Raw genomic sequence first — 23,369 nt, forward strand, 5'->3', positions numbered from 1 at the left:
ATAGAGAGCGTCATTCGACTACAAATTCATATTTTACATCTGACTAAGCTAACTTGCTACGAACATTGGCAACGCACTACTGCAAACCCGTTCCGGTCGGAATTGAGGCCGGAAGGAATCGGGCAAGGGTAACACAGACAGGGCCACCGGGCTAATGTAACGCAGAAGACTCTTCTCTGAATGGCCAGCACGCGTCCACCGAGCGGTTGGCTGCCAATCACCTCAGTGGACTAGAGTAACGGAAGTGACTGAACCGAAGCTCTGACCGGGTATCGGGCCACTATGTAAAGCTAATGCAACCGATCGACAGGCGGTGAGAGTCCACCCGATCCGTGGGGGACGATGTGTCGATTCAATCTTGAAACTTTTATGGGTAGCATAATTTTGTTGTTTAGATTTTTTAACGCGAGCAAATCAAACGAATCATTCCGTATCCGGTTTTGATGCAGTGGATTTCAAAACGGAACGGTTACACTTATCAATCAATCAACGTTCGATCTCTTCAACGGTCGTCCAACATGGTACCGGTAGCGCCGATGGGTACCAAAAGTAGCGGGAGTCCAACTCGAATCATTCGGATTAAGTAAACTAATTTCCCGTCCTTGGGCGAGCAAAATTCTCACCAAATAAAGTAACACATTCAGTGCAATATTACATTTAAACGCATGTCTAGCTGTTCGCCCTCGGCAACTCTCCACAACGGCTGGTTCCTGGGACCGCTTTAGTCCAGCATCCCTTATCTCTCCCCGGGTACCCAGCGGGTTCATCGGGTCAACCCAGGCCGGAGGCTATCCCGCTCCCGTGCAGGGTTGCAGTGTTCAGTGTGCCATCGGCAGTGACAGTGTAAGGATCGTTCCGGTGCAAGGCGGACTGTAGCTTGATTCAATGCGATACTAGAGGTCCTTAACCCATTCGTGGTGTACGCGAAAGCAACCAAACGGAGACCATTGTCACAAGTCCCAAATCCCAGAGTAAAAATGACGCTTTGCTGGAGAGGCACCACGATTAGCTGGCTGGTGGTGCTCGTGTGTACTTTCGTGGCCATCGGAGCCGGGCCTGTTCAGCGGCGTTCGAACGATTCCTCGCCGTCCTCCTCGTATGACGATGAAGTTCGTCGGGCGCTCGAAGCGCTCGAGGAGCGCTACCGGCTGGGGAAGGCACACCAAACTCACGCGGCCTGGGCTTACGGTTCCAACTTGACGGAGTTTAATCTGCGCAAAAAAACCGAAGCCGCCAGTCAGTTCGCCCAGCTGGCGAAGGTAAGTCGTGGCGCCATTTTGTAAGGGCCATCTTTGGACTACAATGGCGAACCCGGCGTTTTGCAGGTCATTGTCGGAGAGGTAAGCAACTATTCGGCCGACCGAGTGGACGACGAGGATTTGAAGCGACGCCTTAAGAAGCTGTCGAAACTGGACTATGCCGTGCTGCCGGATGATAAGTTCCGCGAACTGCTCGCATCGATCGCCAGTATGGAGTCCAACTACGCCAAAACGAAGCTCTGTACGTACGGTGAGCCAGCGAAGTGTGAGTTGGCACTCGAACCGGAGGTGACGGAAATTTTCGCCAACCACCGTGATGCCGAAGAGTTGAAGCATTACTGGGTCCAATGGTACAACCGCACGGGAGCTCCAACGCGTGCAGCATTCCAGAGGTACGTGGAGCTAAAGAATGAAGCTGCCCGTTTGAACGGTAAGTAAAGGGCCGAAAAGAGACGTGAATCGAACGACCGGCACCCAAACTGACTCCTATCTCGGTAGGTTTTACCTCCGCCGCCGAGGCGTGGCTGAAGGAGTACGATGATAGTACATTCGAGCAGCAGGTCGACGATGTTATCAAACAAATTAGACCCCTGTACGAGCAGCTTCATGCCTACGTACGGTACAAGCTGCGGCAAAAGTATGGCGATAAGGTCGTTTCGCCAACCGGACCCATCCCGATGCACTTGCTGGGTAATCTGTGGGCACAGACGTGGGACAACGTACGTAACAACGCCGGCGGCTAGCAAGGGTTCAAAACTCACGCGCTTTTTTGCCGTTTAAAGATTGCCGACTTCACGACTCCGTTCCCGGAGAAGAAACTGCTGGACGTGTCCGACGAGATGATCCGCCAGGGCTACACGGCGCAGAAAATGTTCCAGATGGGCGACGATTTTTTCCAGTCACTTAACATGACGAAGCTGCCCGAGTAAATATACTTGATGAGGCGAGCGCGATCATCGATCGTAACCGTGTGCCCTTTTCACCCATTTGCAGATCATTCTGGGAGAAAAGTATCCTCGAGAAGCCGACCGATGGACGGGATTTGGTTTGTCATGCCAGTGCCTGGGACTTTTTCTCCGTCGACGATGTGCGCATCAAACAGTGCACGCGGGTAAACATGCGCGAGTTCTTCGTGGTGCATCACGAACTCGGCCACATCCAGTACTATCTGCAGTACCAGCATCAGCCGGTCGAGTACCGGACCGGTGCCAACCCGGGATTCCATGAGGCCGTAGGCGATGTGCTGTCGCTCTCCGTGTCCACTCCGAAACACTTGCGCAAGGTTGGGCTGCTGAAGGACTACCAAGAGGACGAAGAGGTGAAGATCAACCAGTTCTACCGTGCCGGTGTGACGAAGCTAGTCTTCCTGCCGTTCGCCTACACGCTGGACAAGTACCGTTGGGGTGTGTTCAGGGGCGACATCAAACCGGAAGAGTACAACTGCAAGTTCTGGGAGATGCGCTCGAAGTATTCTGGCATTGAACCGCCCGTGAAGCGTTCGGAGGCTGACCTGGACGCTCCGGCAAAGTACCATGTGTCTGCGGATGTGGAGTATCTGAGATACTTCGTATCGTACGTCATTCAGTTCCAGTTCCATCGGGCCGCCTGTGCCTTGGCGGGCGAGTACGAGAAGGGCAACGCCGAGAAGACGCTCAACAACTGCGACATCTACCAGAGCACGGCCGCCGGTAACAAACTGAAGTAAGCGCCCTGGTTGACGATTGTGAGGCACAAGCATAATGGGGTCAAAATGGTTTTGGTTCACAGAGAAATGCTTGCCATGGGCGCCTCAAAGCCGTGGCCGGATACGATGGAGATCCTTACCGGTGAACGCAAAATGAGCGCGGACGCTTTCCTGGAGTACTTCCAACCGCTGCACGATTGGCTGCAAACGGAGAACGAGCGACTTGGAGCAAACGTCGGATGGACCGAATCGGACAGTGAGTAGTTTGGGAGGAATTCAAAACTAAACCTTCCTTATTCATTTCTTTTTTTCAGAATGCGGCAAAACTATTGATTTCATCGCAAAGTAGAAGGATGCTTCGTTGTTATGCGTGTTATGTTGTTGTGGAATGAAAGGACAGAGATGATCAACATCAAACTAATTTTATCATTATCAAAATCATTATCATTATCAATCATCATTATCATTATCATTAAGCAACGTTAATAATGCGAAATTGAACAATGATTCTTACTGTTAGGCAGGCCACTTTAAGGTTTATGTATACGGAATAAAATTGTTTCTTTTGCGTGTGTTTGTTAACCCTATTGCTTTGCCCTATCATGTGGTCCTAACGCATCGAAAGAATCTTTCGGCTTGCTTAAAATTTGCCGTTCGCGTAATTTCTCCTGATTTACGGCGCTGTAATTAGTAATCCGAAACAGGTTTCGATCGGATCGATTTTGCGTCATTCGACGTTACCCGACATATAACCTTGAACTGCGTTTTTTCGTGGCTGGATGTTCTTCATGTTTATCTTTCCGCCTGATTTCGGTTTTCCAGACAAAATTAGTTCTTTTTCCGCTTTCTGTACAACTTCTTAGCCCGTGAACGGATCGCGACGCATTTGCGGTGAACAATGTGTCGATAAATCTTGGCAAATTACCGTCCCCTTTGAGTGATCGATGCCAAAGGGAGATCTCGTGATGTGAAAATATCAATCACATTCACATCTCCACTGCTACCACTGCGCAATCGATCTCGCATCGAAGTTCCGGTCACTATAAATACGATCGGTTCCGATCAATATGGCCCAGTACTTGCGGATCAAATAAACACGTCGTACCGAGTCGTAGTCGAGCCGAAGAGCCAGGGTCGCGATGGCAGCAATTGCGTGGCAGGTGACACTACTGCTATTGCTGGTGATAATTGGCCCAATCGCTGGCCTTTCCGCGACACTCCGTGCGAATGACGGAGAACAGCCGGCGGCAAGCGAATCGACTGCTCGCGCCATCGTCGATGGCTACGAACCGGACATTCTGGAGCTGAACTACAACACCACGCTGGAGTCTTGGGCGTACGAAACGAACGTGTCGGACGAGTCGCTAAAGCTGCGCGACGATGCCGTCGCAGAGCAAACGAGCTTTCTGAAGGTAGCTTAAGATCGACAACCGATCTATCAATCCATCTTGTTGGGGTCCTGTTGTTTGAGAAAGTTTAGCCTGCGGTCCAATGCACACCGTGACGATGGAATGATTTAGTGTACCAGAAACTCCCCGTAACGATGCTCGATTCCCCCAAAGTGCTTCACTTTCGTTGAACTCGTTTTTCCCGTTTTTGGGTGGAACCGGCGGCGGCGGCCGTGTTCTTCGTCACGCCGGGAACCGGTATAAGGAAGAGTACTGATCCTGTTTCGCCCGTGTCAGCTGTAGTGGGTCCAAGGGAAGAAGAAAGGGAACCGCATTTATTGCATTGGGTGTGGCCGCTCGTTGTTTTCTTTGCCGCAATCCCTGCTCTTTGCGTGCTTTTAAGCGTAGTGTCTGGAGCAAAGAATTGAAATTGATTTAAATATTGAGAGTTTGGGAAACGCAGCGTTGTTCGGCAAAACTTTCTCTCTTTGTGTCCTCGAAAAGCTCACGCATATTATTTCATTATTTCCAGTAGCCGCCTATTATCCAAATTGGAGAGCAGTTCTATGGATGTCGCAGCTGGACTGTCGGTTCTATAAACAACGTTATTTTTTTTTTCGGACAGTCATTGTGTGCAAATGTTTAGTGGTCAATTCATGGTGGGGGGGTGATTGTCAACATCAACAGAAAAAAACATGATGCGTATGGTGAATACGTAAACAGCATGTTTTTTGTCGAGAGAGCAAGTCATACATACAAAGCGAAATTGTCTCCATCGTTGAGCTTCATACATGATTGCTTTCGTGTAAAGTTGACTTTCGTTGGCGTTGGCAAAGGTCACTGTCCTATAAGCAATTATTCCGCCAAAAATCCCCTCCATGCGGGAGAGAGCATTGCCCTTCTTAGGTTGGCATCGCACACAAATTAGGCCGATCCAGTTCAAATCTTCCTGTGGGGGACCCGCTTAGCCGTGGACCTCGCCGGCTTCGCGGGTTCTGCTTCTTGGCGGCAACCTTCTCCCGCGGTGTCGGCGGACCCGCATAGCTGTTCCAGGTTCGCGGAGCCGGTGCTATAAGAAAGCTTTTGCCGGTTCCGAACGGCTCAGTTGACGCCGGAACGTAGCCCAAGTCGGACGCGCTGCATCGAGCATGGCGCAAGTAGTTGGAACTAATTGGATGTGGTCGGTTCTGCTGCTGGTGGTGGCGCTCGCTGCAGTCACCATCCGAGCCAGTGATCCGGACCTGGAGCGCAGCGAGCTGGCCGCCCAACGCTATGTGGGCGAGCTCGAGGACGAGGTGCTGGCCCGCAACAACAACGCCACCGAGCTTTCGTGGGCCTACGAGTCCAACATCACCGAGGAGGCCCTGAAGCGCCGCAACGAGGCCGCATCGCGTAATGCGAACTTTTTCAAGGTGCGATTCCCCGAGTGCCGTGCTTCGGTTTGTGTGCCGTGGACGTGGGCGTCGATTGTGTGTGCCCCTGGAATGGCCCTGGGGTAGCCGGCCTAATCGTTGGTGGGTTAGTTTGTATGCAGGTCATTAGCGAGTTCTGACCGTCGCGAATCAGCGGTCGCGGTCGACGCAGTGATGAAGTTGATAGTCTCACGACCGACCTGAAGGTTGCCGTACGCTATTCGCGAGGAACAAACCGCTGGAAAGAACACCGGCGAGAACCGGCGAGTTATGAGCTGATGATAGCGTACAGTTTGAAGTCAATTTCCCCCTAAGCACTGCTGCCTACCGGTCACTACTGCCGTGCGGTGCCAAGGTCCAGGTTACAAACAGGTCGAAAATGTTGGACAACAAACAAACAAGTTTTGTAGAAATAGTCACGTCCATTCGCTTTGCTTCACTAAACGGCGGATGCTATTCGCGACTGCCGTTAATCAATTCGGCACACCACCTTCAACCGCTTCACCGCGGCCCGGGAGGCCATTCGGAAGTGTTCTGGTGAGTCACCCGGAGTCGATAATCATTCCACTGCGGTTCGAGTACATCCGAGCGTCCGAGCCGAGCGTTGTGCGTTGTAGCGACGGATTTGACCACTTCCGTCCGTCGTTAATCAACCCGAAACACCGCCGAGCCCGGACCAGATCTCCAGCCAGTTAACCAATGTGCTGTACTTGGACCCCCCCCGTAAAAGCAGCTTTTCCCCTGACGCTCAAGGTCAACCGAGAGCCGAGCCGATAACCGAGCACGTTCTGGTGGGAGGTGGGATGATAAAACCATTTTTGCCCGCTTTGCATCTCATTCCGGCACGTGATCATCCGAATCCGCCGAGGCTGAGAATGAACCGCGGAACCCTCGTTCGGGGTGGTCCCGGTACACTTTGTGCGGTGAATGCCGGCTTCAGTCGCGGATCGACAATCGGGCAGGCCGATTGGACGAAGACGCGTGTGGCGTGTTCTTCCCGGCATGGGGCCAGTTCCTTGGCACGCCGTCCTTTTCGCGGCCTCCGTGATCGTCAACTGGTCCGGGGGCGTTCAACTCGGTGTGGTGAGCATCGGAGAACAGCGCGTTCGACGGTACATCGAGTCGATCGAACCGGAGTACCTGCAGCGAACGCACGACGAAACGATCGCTTCCTGGGAGTACGATTCGAACATAACGGACCACACGGCCCAGTTATCGATGAAAGTGTCACTCGATAACGCGGCGTTTAGGAAGGTGCTAATCACAGCCGTTAAGTGGTGGCTTTCGCGCGATCAGTGTGGCTTGTTACCCAGCGATCGACTGATCTTTTCTTTCACCCCCCCCCGTCTACCGATAGGAAGTTGCCCGTGAACTGCGGCTGTACGATTTCAACAGCTTCAAGGATGCCGACCTGAAGCGCCGGATCAAGAAGCTGACGGACCTCGGGTATGCGGCCTTGAGCGAGGACAAGTTTACGCTGCTCGTCGATGCGATCTCGCGCATGCAGGAGAACTACGCCACGGCGAAGGTGTGCGAGTATCGGAATGAATCCAACTGCCAGTTTGGGCTGGAACCGGAGCTGACGGAGAGGCTGGCGAAGGGCCGCGATGCGGAGGAGCTGAAGTATTATTGGGTGCAGTGGCACGATGTGGCCGGGAAGTCGGTGCGGAAGGATTTCGACGAGTACGTCACTCTGAACCGTGAGGCTGCCCAGCTGAACAGTGAGTAGCACCGTTGCTCTGGAGCAGGGACTGTGACTTGTTTGCTCCACAAACCAACCTTCTAGATTTTACGTCGGGCGCTGAGTATTGGTTGGATGCGTATGAGGATGAGACTTTCGAGGCACAAGTCGATGCAGCCATCGAACAGATAAAACCCCTGTACGAGCAGATCCATGCGTACGTAAGGTACAAGCTGCGGAAATACTACGGCGGTGAGATCGTGTCCGAGAAGGGACCCATCCCGATCCACCTACTCGGCAATATGTGGGGACAAACGTGGGACAATGTGGCGGACATCACGACACCGTTCCCGAAGAAGAAGCTGCTGGACGTCACCGAAGAGATGGTTCGCCAGGGCTACACTGCGGTGAAAATGTTCCAGATGGGCGACGAATTTTTCCAGTCACTGAACATGACCAAGCTGCCACCGTAAGCTACTTTGGAGGGTAACTCTCCTTCCTTGCCAGTTTAGATAATTTGACGCCAATATTTTAGGACATTCTGGGAGAAGAGCATCCTAGAGAAGCCCAAGGACGGCAGGGAATTGGTGTGCCACGCCAGCGCCTGGGATTTCTACAAAACGGACGATGTGCGCATTAAGCAGTGCACTCGCATCAATATGGAAGATTTCTTCACGGTGCACCACGAACTCGGCCACATCCAGTACTACCTGCAGTACCAGCACTTGCCCAGTGTCTACCGGGAGGGCGCCAATCCGGGCTTCCATGAGGCGGTTGGTGATGTGCTTTCCCTGTCCGTTTCGAGTCCGAAACATCTGGAGCGCATCGGTTTGCTGAAGGGCTTTGTGCTGGATGAAGAATCGAAGCTGAACCAGTTCTATCAGTCCGGGCTCGGGAAGCTGGTCTTCCTACCGTTTGCCTACACGTTGGACAAGTACCGTTGGCAGATTTTTCGTGGTGAAGTGAAGCCCGAAAACTACAACTGCAAGTTCTGGGAGATGCGCTCGAAGTACTCCGGTGTCGAGCCGCCGGTCGTGCGCAGCGAGGACGATTTTGATGCGGCCGCCAAGTACCACGTGTCGGCGGATGTCGAGTACCTGCGCTACTTTGTGTCATACATCGTGCAGTTCCAGTTCCACCGGGCTGCGTGTGAGAAGGCGGGACAGTACGTGAAGGGAGATCCAGAGAAGACGGTCAATAACTGCGATATCTACCGGAGTGCCGAGGCTGGCAATGCGCTGAAAGCGATGCTAGCGTTGGGCTCGTCGAAACCGTGGCCAGATGCGATGGAGGTCCTTACCGGGCAGCGCAAAATGAGTGCCGAGGCCTTGATCGAGTACTTCCAGCCGCTGTACGATTGGTTGGTGAAGGAAAACAAAGCAATCGGCGCTTTCGTTGGATGGGAACCGACTGACAGTGAGTGTGCTTTAGGGTTTAGGATGAAGAAGATTTATTTGACCGTTTTCCCTTTCGTTTCAGAATGTAAATCAGCCTAAATCTTCGACACATATTGATTTGACGGTGCGTTTGAAGCACCTTTCTGACGATCTTCGGTAACGCATCGTTACAATTGATTGATGATAAATCTGATCTTTATACGTGGGCAGCAATATTGAAACTATACACAATAAACGTACTTGCATCCGAGTAAAAATCGGCACATTTTCTTCAATACAATGAATGGTCGCACGTCAGGCTTACTGTTTGGGGAAATCCATGCCATTAAAACAATGCCCTTATCTTCGAGGGCGCATCATCCGTGAAGGTGTTGATTATGTATGACAGCAGCATCCGCATCCGAACAATACGGACGAATGAACGTTATCATCTTTCGACAGCTGTTCAGGAAAAGATAACAATGTCAAATAAAAAGGAATGCAAAGTGGGTTACATTTCAGTAGGAAGTTAAAGGTTTGTCAAAAATGGAGTTCAGGGTGGTCTTGATGCTGGTCACACTGTGTTACGCCAGCCCACGACCACACACGAGTTCTGAGGAAACGGAGGCTTTCGACTATTTGGCTAAGCTCGAGCCAGAAATCCTAGCACGTCGAAACGCAGCCATGGAAGCCAACTGGATATACGAGTCCAACATTACGGACGAAAACTTGGATACTAAAAATCAGGTGGCCTCCGAAAATGCTTCCTTCTTCAAGGTATCACTTTGGGAACAAGCTTTAGTGCAGTAGAAACACTCTATAAGGAATAATGTTGAACTACTTTAGGAAGTTGCAGAGCACCTCGCCAAATACGACTACAACAATTTCAGCGATGAGGATTTGCGACGTCGAATTGAGAAACTTGCTAGCCTAGGATATTCCGCTCTGCCGGAGGATCGATTTGGCGAAATAATGGATGCCATAAACAACATGAAGGAAAACTATGCCAAGGTGAAGATTTGCGATTACCATGATCGTACAAAGTGCGAGCTGGAACTAGAGCCTGAGCTGACGGAGATACTGGCCAACAGCCGTGACCCCGAGGAGCTAAAGTACTATTGGCAGCAGTGGTACGATGCAGCTGGAGCGCCGACGAGGGATGATTTCCAAACCTACGTTAAACTGAATAACGAAGCAGCTAAGCTGAACAGTTGAGTATCGTCCACACGTAAACATATTATGGAGTCACTGAAATATGTTGTATTATGTAGATTACCAGTCTGGGGCCGAATCGTGGCTCAGTGCGTATGAAGATGAATCTTTCGAACAACAAGTGGAAACGGTGATGGAAGAATTGCGACCATTTTACGAACAAATCCACGCCTATGTTCGGCACCGCCTGAGGGAGTACTATGGTGAGAATGTTGTATCGGAAAAGGGATCAATTCCGATGCATCTGCTTGGCGACATGTGGGCTCTTGCGTGGCACCAAATCGCCGATATCACAAGCCCCTTCCCAGACCGTCAGCAGCTGGATGTGACCGATGAAATGGTTCGCCAGGGCTACACTCCGATGCAGATGTTCGAAATGGGCGACCAGTTCTTTCAGTCGTTGAACATGACGAAGCTTCCGCAGTAAGCAAATTTGAGCCATGAAAAAAATAATTTTATTAAGAATTTTAATTTTTCTGTAGGACGTTCTGGGAAAAAAGTATCCTCGAGAAACCTGAAGATGATCGAGACATGATCTGCCATGCCAGTGCCTGGGATTTTTCGAAACAGGACGATGTACGCATCAGGCAATGCACTCGGGTTACGATGGAACACTTATTCATTGTCCACCATGAGCTTGGCCACGTGCAATACTATCTACAGTACCAGCATCAACCGAGCGTGTATCGTGGTGGAGCCAATCCTGGATTCCATGAGGCGGTTGGTGATGTTCTTTCGCTTTCCGTTTCCACTCCAAAGCACCTGGAAAAGATTGGCCTGCTGAAGGACTTCGTGCAGGATGAGGAGTCGAAGCTTAATCAGATATACAGCGCCGCATTGGATAAGTTTGTGTTTTTGCCATTTGCCTACACGATCGATAAGTATCGTTGGGGAATCTTCCGGGGTGACATTAAACCGGAGGAGTACAACTGCAAATTTTGGGAGATGCGCTCGAAGTATTCCGGCGTTGAGCCACCAGTAATGCGTTCTGAAGCCGATTTGGATGCTCCCGCTTTGTACCACATTTCGGCGGATGTGGAATATCTGCGATACTTTGTAGCGTACATTATTCAGTTCCAGTTCCATCGGGCGGCGTGCGAGACGGCGGGAGAATATGTGAAGGGTGATCCAGAGAAGACGTTAAAGGATTGTGACATCTACCAGAGCGCGGAGGCTGGCAACGTCATCAAAGCGATGCTGGCAATGGGATCATCGAAACCGTGGCCAGATGCGATGGAGGTCCTGACGGGAGAACGGCGTATGAGTGCCGACGCCCTGATCGAATACTTCCAACCGCTCTACGATTGGTTGGTGGTTGAAAACGAACGTCTTGGAGTATACATTGGCTGGGAACCATCCGATAGTAAGTACTTTACAATAAGAAACACCGTTCAATGGCACCAAAGTTATATTTGTTTATTATTGTTTTCTATGCAGAATGTAAATCCCTATAAAGCGTTGGAATCATATTGGATTGACAGCATGATAAGAGCATCTCGATTTTTTGAGTTTCGGTATATAAAGATCATTATTCAGATCTTCAAATGTAGCATTAGTTTCGTCATTTCCTAACCAATTAGTTGTAGAATTGCCCATAATAAAGGGTTCACAATTGTCATGCACCTTGGCTCTTAGAAATAGTATTCTGAAAGAAATGTAAATTTGTTTAAAAATGAATGGTTCCTGCTTGTCATCAATAAGTACTCACAAACTGATCGATCTACGCGGCACCATGTATCTAACAAGCTCGCCTCAATAATGCACTTATCTATAAATTTTCCTCATTTAACAAGTTAGAAGTAATCTACATCTTCGATGAGTTCGCTTATCACAGTTGCTTGTAATGCACCATTCGCTCCATTGACAGTCATTAAGGTATCAGCGTTACGGATTGCGCAACCGCAATACCTAAATTAGAATGCTGTACTGATTGCGCCTTATCGTTATCAATGGTTGAAACTTTTGTAGACAAGCATGATAAAAGGATTCAATATATAGTTATGCAAAACAGGGAGCTCAGCCCAGTGTCACTGTAGAGGCTGACGATCGGTCACAATGAAGCTCTTCGTGGGGATATTGTGTGCCGTTTGGCTTGTGTGTCACGTGAGTGGTGGTGCCATTCCGCATCGGCGAGTATATTCCACGGAAGAGGAGGCTTTCGAATATTTAGCCAAACTCGAATCGGAGATCTTGTCACGCCGGAACGCGGCCAGTGAGGCTAACTGGGCGTACGATTCCAACATTACCGACGAAAACTTGGAAGTTAAAAATCAAGTGGCTTCCGAGAATGCTGTCTTCTATAAGGTATCACATCAAGTAGAGGTCTTAAATGGAGCACCAATACGCGATTTGTTACGTTTGCACCGTTTTTTAGGAAGTAGCAGAACACCTCGCCAAATACGACTATAAAAGTTTTAGCGATGAGGATTTGAAGCGTCGAATTGAGAGTCTTGTTGGCCTAGGATACTCCGCTCTTTCGGAGGATAAGTTTAGCGAAATGCTGGACGCTATCAACAACATGAAGGAAAACTATGCCAAGGTGAAGGTTTGCGATTACCATGATCGTACAAAGTGCGACCTGGCACTAGAGCCTGAGCTGACGGAGATACTGGCCAACAGCCGTGACCCCGAGGAGCTGAAGTACTATTGGCAGGAGTGGTACGATGCAGCTGGGGAGCCGACGAGGGAAGATTTCCAAACATACGTCGATCTCAATGGCGAAGCAGCTAAGCTGAACGGTTGAGTAGAATAGGGACCAGTTTCGGTAGCTGTTTACAATTTCTTCTTCATCCAGGTTACGAGTCGGGTGCGGAATCATGGCTCAGAGCATACGAGGACGACACATTTGAGCAACAAGTAGACTCGGTGATCGAAGAACTGCGGCCATTTTACGAACAAATCCATGGATATGTTCGATATCGGTTAAGGCAGTTTTACGGTGAGCATGTCGTATCGGAACAAGGACCAATCCCAATGCACCTGCTGGGTAACATGTGGGCCCAAGGCTGGGAGCACATTGCCGACATCACAAGCCCTTTCGGTGATCGACAACTGTTGGACGTTACGGACGAGATGGTTGCGCAAGGATACAATCCGATTCAAATGTTCGAGATGGGCGACGAATTTTTCCAATCGTTGAACATGACGAAGCTTCCTCCGTAAGTAGGTTTTAGTTAACAAAAAATAAATTTCATAATCAAATCCAATTTTTCGAACAGCACCTTCTGGGAAAAGAGTATTCTCGAGAAGCCAGACGATGGCAGGGACTTAATTTGCCATGCCAGTGCCTGGGATTTCTCGAAAGAGAATGATGTGCGTATCAAACAGTGCACTCGAGTGACGATGGAGCAATTCTCTACTGCGCACCATGAGCTTGGCCACGTGCAATACTATCTACAGTACCAGCATCAACCGAGCATGTATCGTGGTGGAGCCAATCCTGGATTCCATGAGGCGGTTGGTGATGTTATTTCGCTTTCCGTTTCCACTCCGAAGCACCTGGAGAAGATTGGGCTGCTGAAGGACTACGTGCAGGATGAGGAATCAAAGCTTAATCAGTTCTATCGCTCAGCATTGACAAAACTGGCCTTCTTACCATTTGCATATACGATCGATAAGTACCGTTGGGGCATCTTCCGGGGTGACATTAAACCGGAGGAGTACAACTGCAAATTCTGGGAGATGCGCTCGAAATACTCCGGTATTGAGCCGCCGGTCATGCGCTCTGAGGGCGACTTTGACCCTCCAGCAAAGTACCATGTGTCTGCGGATGTGGAATATCTGCGATACTTCGTATCGTACATTATTCAGTTCCAGTTCCATCGGGCAGCTTGTGAGAAGGCGGGCGAATACGTGAAAGGTGATCCGGAGAAAACGTTGAACGATTGTGACATCTACCAGAGCACGGATGCTGGTAACGTCATCAAAGCGATGCTGGCAATGGGATCATCGAAACCGTGGCCAGATGCGATGGAGGTCCTGACGGGAGAACGGCGCATGAGTGCCGACGCCCTGATCGAATACTTCCAACCGCTCTACGATTGGTTGGTGGTTGAAAACGATCGTCTTGGAGTATACATTGGCTGGGAACCATCCGACAGTAGGTTTTTGCAGATTAAGGAGAAGGAATATTTTACCAACCTTTTTGCCTTTTCTATTTTCAGAATGTATCTCAGAAGATGAAGACTAAATGATGTCTCTTCCGCTTTTCAATAAATATGTACATTCATTGCAATACTTACTTTTAATAGCAAAACATCTGAAATTCATATGATCTTTAGACTGATCAATTAAATGTACAAATTGGTCATTTTCGGCTATGTGACGGTTTCGTTACAGTAGTCGGTCACATACTAGTAGCCGTAGAGATGATTTTGATTTAAAATAATCAAATATCATTTATTTTTCGTGTCATCGTGCGTAGAGACCAGAATGATGTAATGCAGCAAATAACACGCGCATGAAATCTATCAGCGTGCGCCAAATAACACGATAAGAAGCCCCCATGAATTCACAGGCTCTAGATAAACCTTGAACATGTTGTGAGGACAGATAAAATGGTAGCTATAAAAGCACATGCAAATGATCCGTTTCAGGTCAGTTTCGTTTGAGAGGTGCATCTCATCTGTCCAAGGTATGAGGATCGTTCAGCTGCTTCTGCTTACGGTTGCTCTCGTGAGCGGTGCCCACGGTGGCACAATCCGTGCTGCGGATGATGAGCAAGAAGCTTGGCGGTACTTGGAAGAAATAGAGGCAGAAATTCTCAATCGTCGCAATGCTGGCACCGAAGCCGAGTGGGCCTACGAGTCGGACATTAACGACGAAAACTTGCAGGTGAAAAACGAGGTGGCTGCTGCAAACGCCGCATTCTTCAAAGTGAGTACCCCGAAACGTTGTGTGATTGGAGATAGTTATATAACCGACAACACGTGATCTCGTTGGAAGGAAGTGGCCGATACGCTGGCCAAGTACGACTACGAAAGTTTCCAGGATGAAGATTTGAAACGTCGCGTTGAGAAGCTATCCAGCCTGGGCTACGCAGCGCTGCCAGAAGATAAATTTGCTCGAATGTTGGACGCGATCAATGCCATGCAGGAAAACTATGCCAAGGTGAAGGTTTGCGATTACCATGATCGTACCAAGTGCGACCTGGCACTAGAGCCTGAGCTGACGGAGATACTGGCCAACAGCCGTGACCCCGAGGAGCTAAAGTACTATTGGCAGCAGTGGTACGATGCGGCAGGAGCACCGACGAGGGTTGATTTCCAAACCTATGTCGATCTGAACGGTGAAGCGGCAAGGCTGAACAGTTGAGTTGGTTTTGGAGGAAATTAATTCAAATCGAAACAATTGGGTGAGATAAGATATTACTTGCAGATTACGCATCCGGAGCCGAGTATTGGCTAAAGGCGTACGAGGATGAGACCTTTGAAGAGCAGGTCGATGCGGTGATCGAGGAGCTGCGCCCACTGTACGAACAGATTCATGCAAATGTGCGTTATCAGCTGCGAAAGTACTACGGCGACGAGGTAGTATCGGAGAGAGGACCCATTCCGATGCATCTGCTTGGCAACATGTGGGCGCAGGATTGGGCTGGTGTCGCGGCCATCACAAGCCCCTTCGCTGACCGTCAGCTGTTGGACGTGACCGAAGAGATGGTTCGCCAGGGCTACAATCCGATCCAGATGTTCGAGATGGGCGATGAATTTTTCCAATCGTTGAACATGACAAAGCTGCCACCGTAAGGAGCCTATTGAGAGAAGCCGAGCGTGGAAGCTAATCCGTTTTTCGTTACCCATTGACAGTACTTTCTGGGAAAAGAGTATCCTCGTGAAGCCAGAAGATGGCCGTGATTTGGTGTGCCATGCCAGTGCCTGGGAGTTTTCGAAAACGGACGACGTACGGATCAAACAGTGCACCCGGGTGACGATGGATCAGTTCTTCACTGTGCACCATGAGTTGGGCCATGTGCAGTATTTCTTGCAGTACCAACACTTGCCGAGTGTCTATCGAGATGGAGCCAATCCCGGATTCCATGAGGCGGTTGGTGATGTTCTTTCACTTTCCGTTTCCACTCCGAAGCACCTGGAGAAGATTGGGCTGCTGAAGGACTTCGTGCAGGATGAGGAGTCAAAGTTGAACCAGTTTTACAGTGCGGCTTTAAATAAGCTTGTATTTTTGCCATTTGCCTACACGATCGATAAGTATCGTTGGGGCATCTTTCGGGGTGATATTAAACCGGAGGAGTACAACTGCAAATTCTGGGAGATGCGTTCGAAATACTCCGGCATTGAACCACCGGTCGTGCGCTCCGAAGCCGATCTAGACGCTCCAGCAAAGTACCATGTGTCTGCGGATGTGGAATACCTGCGGTACTTCGTATCGTTCATTATTCAGTTCCAGTTCCATCGGGCAGCATGCGAGAAGGCGGGCGAATACGTGAAGGACGATCCGGAGAAAACGTTGAACGATTGTGACATCTACCAGAGCACGGATGCTGGAAACCTAATTAAAGCGATGCTGGCGATGGGATCGTCGAAACCGTGGCCAGATGCGATGGAAGTCCTGACGGGAGAACGGCGTATGAGTGCCGACGCCCTGATCGAATACTTCCAACCGCTCTACGATTGGTTGGTGGTTGAGAACGACCGGCTGGATGCTTATGTAGGCTGGGAAGAAACCAATAGTAAGTCTACTGTGCACGAAAGCAGCGTGGAACACAAACTACAATTTATTTTACTCATTTATTCCAGTGTGCGTTGGATGAGCTGAGCGCTGCCGCATCACCGGTTGCATACCCACTAGGCGCTTAGGACAAAGCTTTGTTCGACAAAGTTCAAAAATTCCGTTACGCTAACAAACACACGGTCGAGCAATAAACGTCCAGTAGCTCTTAACGCTCACTTTTCCGCCTTTCACAAACGCATGTTCGTAGCCGGGGTACTTTTCGGTGCGTACATACACTGGTTGAACGCCGCTTGGTTTATTCTGCGCTATCAATCCTCCTTGGATTCCGTTGGGCAGCAGATAGTAGGAGCTTGCACCGGCAATAGTCGGGGCCGTGTACAGGAAAGCGTGAACTCCCGTGAATAGGTACTGCTTGGAGCGCACGTTCTGGAACGTAACGAACAGCTTTCCTTCGATGCGATGCTGTCCTAGCTTCCAGGTGCTGGCAAATCCACTGCTTCTCGAGGCCACCACGAACGGGTTGTCATCTTCTCCCGGATCGGCTAGGGCACTCGGTACAAGAAACTCGTGTGTCGTGTTGCTGATGATTGCATAACAGCAGCCATTGGCAGCAGCGACCAGGAAAACGGTGCAACTAATCAGCAAGAGCAATAGGCTAAGATTCGGTTTGCGCATGACGTGTCTTAGGACGTGCTGAAATGATAGGGAACCGTCCTATATAAAAACGAATTCTTCCTAGACCAATGGCTGAACGTAGAATTAGTGGCTATTGTTTAAAAATACCTCAAAACATTCTCACATTTTTAGCCATTCAAGGGTAGACGGGCACGCTATGAACATAACCCTATGATTACCTAATATTGAGCATCTTGGTTTACTTATCCCCTGAAACCCTGAGTCACCGCTGCGTTCCGGCGAACGGTTACGCAGTCACCTGGCCACTCAACCTTCTGCCACAGCTAGTTTTACGACACATTTCGGTGACAAGCAATGGGCAGATTGTGAACTGCAACCACGCCTTTACAGGGTAACCGCGAGGCACGCGCTAACTCAACACGACCGATTCACGGCCACCGCTTGACCACCGCGTGTCCCGGTCAGATGACCTCCCGGAATGAGCTCCGGAGGGTCATAAAATTGGTTGACAGTTCGGTTTTCGACTTCACCAAATGCCTTCGTCAGCCATGTGCGGTTTCGGAAGGTGGAAAACCGCAGAAAGAATCCTATTGTTTCCGGTGCCCCTAGGTGAGGGGCTTGAAGGAACCGCGTATCGCACGAAGAGCCCTCGTCGCCGGGGGGTTTCCCACTGTTTTCCCACGGCCAGCCCTTTCGCGAAGCTTTGCGCGTATGACCCGTATCAGGGGCCACCGATAGGGGGTGTATGCGCCACTATCGGTGCGGGCGGCGGGGGTGGTAGGAGGCGTTTCATGCTGCGACCACCACCACCAGCGGTGTGCACTTTGAGTCATGCGCGTTGAGTTTAGTTTAATTTTCATTAACATGCGCTCGCCACATGAATGCTGCCATTCTTATCTCATCTACCCCCAGGAAGCGGTGGGGAGTCTCTGTGCGTGCCGAGTCACTCCTGTCCGTGTGTTGGTGCGGCCATGTTGGTGTGCACGGGCCGGTAAGAACGGTGGCTAGAAGCTCCTGTGTCGTAGTAAACCACCGTCGCCAGTTGTGTGATATGTGGCCGGGTGCACCGTAATTGTTTTCTTGTCAAAATGAGAGAAAAACCAACGAATGGCCGTGAGGCCAGCTAGAGAGTCGTTTCGCTTTGACACTTAATTTGAATGCTGTTAGAGGGACGCTAATGCTGTACAACAATCGGCCGGTCGGGGCTGGCGACTAGCAACCTGCACTTCCGACACTACGGCGACGTTGTTCCCAAATCGACACCGCAGGGATCCCAGCGCCGGGAGCTTTCAGTTTCGTTCGGGTGCTCGTCGCGGATGGACTGTTTCGCAAGCGTTCTAAGTCTGAGGCAGTTGGCGGAAGTGCTACTCGACTCGAGGAAGATCGTTAGATCACTAAGTGTGTAACTGAGATTGAGTCGCGGGTTGAAAGTCGTTAGTTCTGGGCACTACAGGCATTCTTATTAGTTGGAAGAAAATCAATTATAGTCAAGCACCGAGTGATGGGTAATTTGTGAATGCGTTTCTAGTGATCGAGTTTTTGATATTGCATTGCTTGAAATATTACGTGTCAAGGAGTTCCCAAAAGTTCAACAAGAGAGTTATTTTAATTTATACAATTTTGTTGTTCCCCATCAACCGTTTCATGTTAATTTTCTTTTCTCGTTAAAGAAATGAGCGCAAACGTGCGTGAATAGTACGTTCCGTGTTACAAAGTGAAGTTGGAGCCTTCCAAGTGCTGAGGCGTGGCTTGATTGAGGGCAAAAGTGACAAAGCGATTGTTGAGTTGCTCGAAATGTCAAGTAAAGGTTTATGAAAATAAATATTCCATCAGCTACCTGCATACATTACAGCGGCAGTGAAAGTGAAAACGCATACGAAAACAGCGTCACCCTCATGCGATTAGCATAATCCGGTCGAAAATTTTCGCTCGCATAGCCCATAGGTGAAGGCCCTCAAAAGGCTGAGTCAAAGGTGCTGTTACATTACCGACCCTTAGAAACCTTCACGCGAGGCTACCGATTGCACAATGTTGTTGTCCGTGGTGATAAAGTGCACCATTTATGTTGTGGTACTCTCACAATCCATCCATTGTGAGGCGGATCCCCAGTTGAATCTTCCGCCGCTGGCCCCAGCGCCGGGACCATCGGTGAGGACTTCACCCGGGGACAGTGCTGCCGGGGCGAACGGTGCGTTCGATCGAAGTCGCAGCGAGCGGTTTGGACCTCCGTACGGCGACGATGACGATGAGGAGGAACGGCCAAACTATCCTCAACCGCAGGGTCGGGCTAACAATGACTACGATAGACGGGACCGTCCCGACTCGGTAAGAGCAGGACTCCAGTTTTCCCCGGCTCAGAGGTAGTTCGATCGACGGTCGATATCCTTTCTGATGTTTCGTTTCCCCACAGCCCTATTCGATCAACGATCGTAATCGATACGATGGGAACCGTGGGTTCGATCCCTCGCGGACACCGGAAGCCAGGTACCCGGGAGATCGCAGTCCCAATCCGTACGTGCCGGACGTGGATAATCCGCAGCTGTACCGCGACCGGGAAGGTAACCGGGGTCCGCCGAATCGGTTCGTTTCGGACGTGGAAAATCCGCTGCTCTATCGCGATCGTACGCCGTACAATCCGAACCGTGACGATGATCGCAATCGCTACAATAACCCCAACAACGTGCGTCCTTACAACCCGAACGATCCGGGATTCGAGGGACGCAATCAGGACCCGAATTTCCGTGATCAGGGCTTCCGTGATCCGAACTATCGGGACCCGAACCGCGAACGGTACCCGGGAGCGGATCCAGCCTATCGTGACCCGGGACGGTTCCCGGGAGATCCGGGCTACCGTGATCCCTACCGCAGTCCGGAGGAAGAACGGTATCGGGCGGAGAACGAGCGACGCTTCCGGGCGGAAATGGAAAAGTTGCGCTCCTTTCTGGCCGACATCGATCGCAAGAGCTCGCTCGAGTGTTCGCTGAACGTTGCGGCCCAGTGGAACTTCGAGACGAACATCAACGATGCGACTCAGGTCGAAGCGGTAGGTCGTTTACTCGTGTCAGTCTACACCGAACGGTACTTGGGGCCTCAGTTGCCACCCGGACAGTACCGTTGCAGTTAATTTGACGGATGAAAATTAGTTGTGGGAAAACGTCCCTTGGTGCGCAAGATTTGTGTCGTGGGGCATTTGACATTGACTTGCAGTCTCTCGATGGGGAGCGCGCGTTGGTAAGGGTTCCAGTAAGCCACGGCCACTCGCCTTGTCCACCGGTGGTTAATGTATGACCCGCCGAGCCTGGGAGTACTTGTGATGCGGGAATTAGCATTGTTTAACGGGTTGCCGATGCCGGCGAAGTTTTAGAGACAAGCAAAACGGGTAACCACGAACTACGGGGTGAGGCCCGGCGACCACATTGCATTGCTGATTAGCAAAATATATGTGGGAAATTTGTGGGGAACGCACAACTGACCTAACATTGAACTTCTTTTGATGAAATTGTATTTTTGATTTAGGCCGGCGAGATGATTGGATTTATGATAATTAGTTGACATGCCCCACAGATCTTTCGTGGATTGATTGTTTGTACTTTCTTGTTTGAAAAAAAAAAATGTTTGTATCAATTCTCCAATAAGTCTAATGTTGAGAATCTTATTTTACTAAATTGATCAAACTGTAATGATGTAATGGCTTCAAGTTTGAAGGCCTCTTCAAATCTTCCAACTAGTTTGTTTCTCACAGCTCTATTTCAAGTCTAACTTGTCTATTCAGATCTATTTGACCATTAACTCAACTTAAAAAATGTCGAAAGAGCAAGGTCCATTCTCAGATATCGTCTCGAGCGATGTAAAGATATTTGAAAAATTGTTGCCGTATATTAGAAGATGCCTTCTGTGAAAGGGTTTGGAGAAAATGGATGAATATTTAAATTCGATTTTTTATTTTGTAGCAGCTGTTATTAGTTTTTGATTAGTTTTGTTTGAATAATCATTTATGCCCGTTTCGTATCTAGCTTTCCGCACAGCAGCGATACAACGACTTTCAACGTCTGCTGTGGGATCAGATGCGCCGAATCGATCAGACGAAAATATTCGACGATAAGCTCTACCGCCAGGTGCGCCTAATGTCAATCATTGGTCCCAGTGCTCTGCCACCCGATCAACTCGATAGGGTAAGTAGCTCTCCTGATCGCCATTTTCGTGCCGATCGGCAACCCATCACCTACCCGTTCCTTGCAGTACAATCGCATCGTAAACGATATGCTGGCCATCTTCAACGGTGCGTCGATTTGTGCGTACGAGCAGCCATTCGAGTGTGGTCTTCGTCTGCAGCCTCATCTGAAGGATGTAAGTTAGCGACTGTTAGGGACTCCGAGCTTTGATTCAATACCTACAGCATCTTTGCTTTAGATCATGGCGAAAAGTCGCGACTGGAACGAACTGCAGTACACCTGGATCGAGTGGCGCCGGAAGTCGGGCCGAAACATGCGCGATCTGTTCGAGCAGCTCGTCGATTTGACCAACGATGCTGGGCGGGTCAATAGTAAGTAACCCGTGTAAGGAGATCCGGTCGTCTGAATGATGTGGATACCATTTGCCGTTTTGATAGATTTCACGGACGCCTCGGCTTACTGGACCTTTCCGTACGAATCGCGCAACTTCCGCGAGGAGATGGAACAGGTGTGGCGCGAAATCCTGCCCCTGTACGAGATGATCCACGCGTACGTACGCCGCAAGTTGCGCGAGTTTTACGGGCCGGACAAGATCAACAAAAACGCCCCGCTACCGGACCACATCCTGGGCGATATGTACGGGCAGAGCTGGCAGAACATACTGGACATCGTGATTCCGTACCCGGGCCGCAGCTTCCTCGAGGTGACGCCTGAGATGCAGAGGCAGGGCTACAACCCACTGGTGATGTTCCAGATCGCCGAGGAGTTCTTCGTGTCGATGAACATGTCCGCGATGCCGCCCGATTTTTGGGCCAACTCCATCCTCACGCAGCCCCCGAACCGACCGATCCTGTGCCAGCCGTCGTCGTGGGACTTTTGCACCGGCAAGGACTACCGGATCAAGATGTGCACGCAGGTGACACACAAGGACTTTATCACGGTGCACCACGAGATGGCGCACATACAGTACTTCCTGAACTACCGCAACAATCCGAAGGTGTTCCGGGACGGTGCCAATCCAGGTAAGGTAGCCCTCCGCGGAAGGGCCCTCACCCCTCGTTAACCGCACTTTCTCGTCCGCACGTCCACAGGTTTCCACGAGGCCCTCGGTGACGCAATCTCGCTGTCGGTGGCATCGCCCAAGCATCTGCAAAACCTGGGGCTCGTCCAGAAGTCGGTCGATGACACGGCGCACGACATCAACTTCCTGTTTTCGCTGGCCATGGAGAAGGTGGTCTTTCTCCCGTTCGCGCTCGCCCTTGAAGCCTGGCGGTACGACGTGTTCAGCAAGCGAATACGCAAGGAGCAGTACAATTGTCACTGGTGGTTGCTAAGGTAAGACCGGCCTCGGAGTCGCAAAATTCCGGCATTGCGGTGAACTGTTTCCTTTTTCGTTTCTTTCGTGCCCAGGGAAGAGTACGGTGGTGTTAAGCCGCCCGTGCTGAGGTCCGAACTTGACTTTGACCCTGGTGCCAAGTACCACGTCGCGGCGAACATACCGTACATCAAGTGAGTACCTCGGCGTTCTTACGATGAATGAACTGAATATGATGAATATGAACACTTCGTAACACTCGCGATTTCGATTGCCATCCCGAAGGGGGAAAATCTTTCTCCGACCCCAAGGATTTCCCTTTTATCGGCCCACAAAACGGGTTATTAGCTCGTTTGCTCATCGTGCTCGGCTCCGCCGTTGGGTGCATCGGGCTGGCTGGTTGCACTTTCACGGTGCGCCCGTGGCTATGCTCCGTGTGTGCGATCGGCACTGGAGCATAATATGTGTTACCAAACGCGCCGTGTCTCGGATTCGCGCAATCAGCTCCGTTACTGACATTTGCCCATTATCTTGCGCAAACTGCAGC

At 50.3% G+C, this 23,369-nt stretch overlaps 6 protein-coding genes across 8 annotated transcripts in view; all 6 read left to right on the forward strand.

The window, feature by feature from the left end:
- Positions 1 to 835: 835 nt before the first annotated feature.
- Positions 836 to 3,528, forward strand: LOC131212297 (angiotensin-converting enzyme-like). The gene is made up of 7 exons (XM_058206103.1): positions 836 to 1,259; positions 1,326 to 1,689; positions 1,758 to 1,978; positions 2,042 to 2,184; positions 2,253 to 2,960; positions 3,027 to 3,199; positions 3,258 to 3,528. The coding sequence occupies exons 1-7, from the start codon at positions 978 to 980 to the stop codon at positions 3,290 to 3,292; spliced, it is 1,926 nt and encodes a 641-aa protein (XP_058062086.1). The 5' UTR covers positions 836 to 977; the 3' UTR covers positions 3,293 to 3,528.
- A 510-nt stretch (positions 3,529 to 4,038) lies between these two features.
- Positions 4,039 to 9,066, forward strand: LOC131212280 (angiotensin-converting enzyme-like). Of its 3 annotated transcripts, none has more exons than XM_058206078.1 (5): positions 4,039 to 4,355; positions 7,101 to 7,464; positions 7,530 to 7,893; positions 7,960 to 8,840; positions 8,904 to 9,066. In XM_058206078.1, the coding sequence occupies exons 1-5, from the start codon at positions 4,083 to 4,085 to the stop codon at positions 8,918 to 8,920; spliced, it is 1,899 nt and encodes a 632-aa protein (XP_058062061.1). In that variant the 5' UTR covers positions 4,039 to 4,082; the 3' UTR covers positions 8,921 to 9,066. The 3 variants fall into 3 exon arrangements, with proteins under 3 accessions (XP_058062061.1, XP_058062062.1, XP_058062063.1); XM_058206079.1 differs by lacking the exon at positions 4,039 to 4,355 and adding an exon at positions 5,481 to 5,743; XM_058206080.1 differs by lacking the exon at positions 4,039 to 4,355 and adding an exon at positions 6,860 to 6,997.
- Positions 9,067 to 9,346: 280 nt separating this feature from the next.
- LOC131208117 (angiotensin-converting enzyme-like) lies at positions 9,347 to 11,466 on the forward strand. The gene is made up of 5 exons (XM_058200765.1): positions 9,347 to 9,577; positions 9,647 to 10,010; positions 10,072 to 10,435; positions 10,495 to 11,375; positions 11,450 to 11,466. The coding sequence occupies exons 1-5, from the start codon at positions 9,347 to 9,349 to the stop codon at positions 11,464 to 11,466; spliced, it is 1,857 nt and encodes a 618-aa protein (XP_058056748.1).
- Positions 11,467 to 12,067: 601 nt separating this feature from the next.
- Positions 12,068 to 14,201, forward strand: LOC131208118 (angiotensin-converting enzyme-like). The gene is made up of 5 exons (XM_058200766.1): positions 12,068 to 12,316; positions 12,387 to 12,750; positions 12,807 to 13,170; positions 13,231 to 14,111; positions 14,176 to 14,201. The coding sequence occupies exons 1-5, from the start codon at positions 12,068 to 12,070 to the stop codon at positions 14,199 to 14,201; spliced, it is 1,884 nt and encodes a 627-aa protein (XP_058056749.1).
- Positions 14,202 to 14,647: 446 nt separating this feature from the next.
- On the forward strand, positions 14,648 to 16,778 carry LOC131208119 (angiotensin-converting enzyme-like). Its single transcript, XM_058200767.1, has 5 exons — positions 14,648 to 14,887; positions 14,957 to 15,320; positions 15,389 to 15,752; positions 15,817 to 16,697; positions 16,765 to 16,778. Exons 1-5 carry the CDS (start codon positions 14,648 to 14,650, stop codon positions 16,776 to 16,778), a joined length of 1,863 nt encoding a protein of 620 aa, XP_058056750.1.
- A 2,585-nt stretch (positions 16,779 to 19,363) lies between these two features.
- LOC131208120 (angiotensin-converting enzyme) overlaps positions 19,364 to 23,369 on the forward strand; it is a 50,698-nt gene continuing 46,692 nt past the window's right edge. The window contains exons 1-8 of the mRNA XM_058200769.1: positions 19,364 to 19,660; positions 19,746 to 20,378; positions 21,349 to 21,507; positions 21,575 to 21,682; positions 21,746 to 21,878; positions 21,945 to 22,529; positions 22,599 to 22,842; positions 22,918 to 23,016. Coding sequence (XP_058056752.1) covers positions 19,364 to 19,660; positions 19,746 to 20,378; positions 21,349 to 21,507; positions 21,575 to 21,682; positions 21,746 to 21,878; positions 21,945 to 22,529; positions 22,599 to 22,842; positions 22,918 to 23,016 — 2,258 coding nt within the window. The remainder of the gene's footprint in view (positions 19,661 to 19,745; positions 20,379 to 21,348; positions 21,508 to 21,574; positions 21,683 to 21,745; positions 21,879 to 21,944; positions 22,530 to 22,598; positions 22,843 to 22,917; positions 23,017 to 23,369) is intronic.

The sequence above is a fragment of the Anopheles bellator genome, chromosome 2, assembly GCF_943735745.2.
Source record: "Anopheles bellator chromosome 2, idAnoBellAS_SP24_06.2, whole genome shotgun sequence".
In the NCBI taxonomy this organism is placed as follows: Eukaryota; Metazoa; Arthropoda; class Insecta; order Diptera; family Culicidae; genus Anopheles; species Anopheles bellator.

Bases quoted from the DNA above. Each gene is read 5' to 3' on its own strand.
- LOC131212297 (XM_058206103.1), top strand. From the start codon at position 978: ATGACGCTTTGCTGGAGAGGCACCACGATTAGCTGGCTGGTGGTGCTC. The intron at 1,979-2,041 runs GTACGTAACAAC...TGCCGTTTAAAG, and splicing joins GGGCACAGACGTGGGACAAC to ATTGCCGACTTCACGACTCC. The intron at 3,200-3,257 runs GTGAGTAGTTTG...TCTTTTTTTCAG, and splicing joins CGGATGGACCGAATCGGACA to AATGCGGCAAAACTATTGAT.
- LOC131212280 (XM_058206078.1), top strand. From the start codon at position 4,083: ATGGCAGCAATTGCGTGGCAGGTGACACTACTGCTATTGCTGGTGATA. The intron at 7,465-7,529 runs GTGAGTAGCACC...CCAACCTTCTAG, and splicing joins TGAGGCTGCCCAGCTGAACA to ATTTTACGTCGGGCGCTGAG. The intron at 7,894-7,959 runs GTAAGCTACTTT...CCAATATTTTAG, and splicing joins AACATGACCAAGCTGCCACC to GACATTCTGGGAGAAGAGCA.
- LOC131208117 (XM_058200765.1), top strand. From the start codon at position 9,347: ATGGAGTTCAGGGTGGTCTTGATGCTGGTCACACTGTGTTACGCCAGC. The intron at 9,578-9,646 runs GTATCACTTTGG...GAACTACTTTAG, and splicing joins AAAATGCTTCCTTCTTCAAG to GAAGTTGCAGAGCACCTCGC. The intron at 10,011-10,071 runs GTTGAGTATCGT...TGTATTATGTAG, and splicing joins CGAAGCAGCTAAGCTGAACA to ATTACCAGTCTGGGGCCGAA.
- LOC131208118 (XM_058200766.1), top strand. From the start codon at position 12,068: ATGAAGCTCTTCGTGGGGATATTGTGTGCCGTTTGGCTTGTGTGTCAC. The intron at 12,317-12,386 runs GTATCACATCAA...ACCGTTTTTTAG, and splicing joins AGAATGCTGTCTTCTATAAG to GAAGTAGCAGAACACCTCGC. The intron at 13,171-13,230 runs GTAAGTAGGTTT...TTTTTCGAACAG, and splicing joins AACATGACGAAGCTTCCTCC to CACCTTCTGGGAAAAGAGTA.
- LOC131208119 (XM_058200767.1), top strand. From the start codon at position 14,648: ATGAGGATCGTTCAGCTGCTTCTGCTTACGGTTGCTCTCGTGAGCGGT. The intron at 14,888-14,956 runs GTGAGTACCCCG...TCTCGTTGGAAG, and splicing joins CAAACGCCGCATTCTTCAAA to GAAGTGGCCGATACGCTGGC. The intron at 15,753-15,816 runs GTAAGGAGCCTA...ACCCATTGACAG, and splicing joins AACATGACAAAGCTGCCACC to TACTTTCTGGGAAAAGAGTA.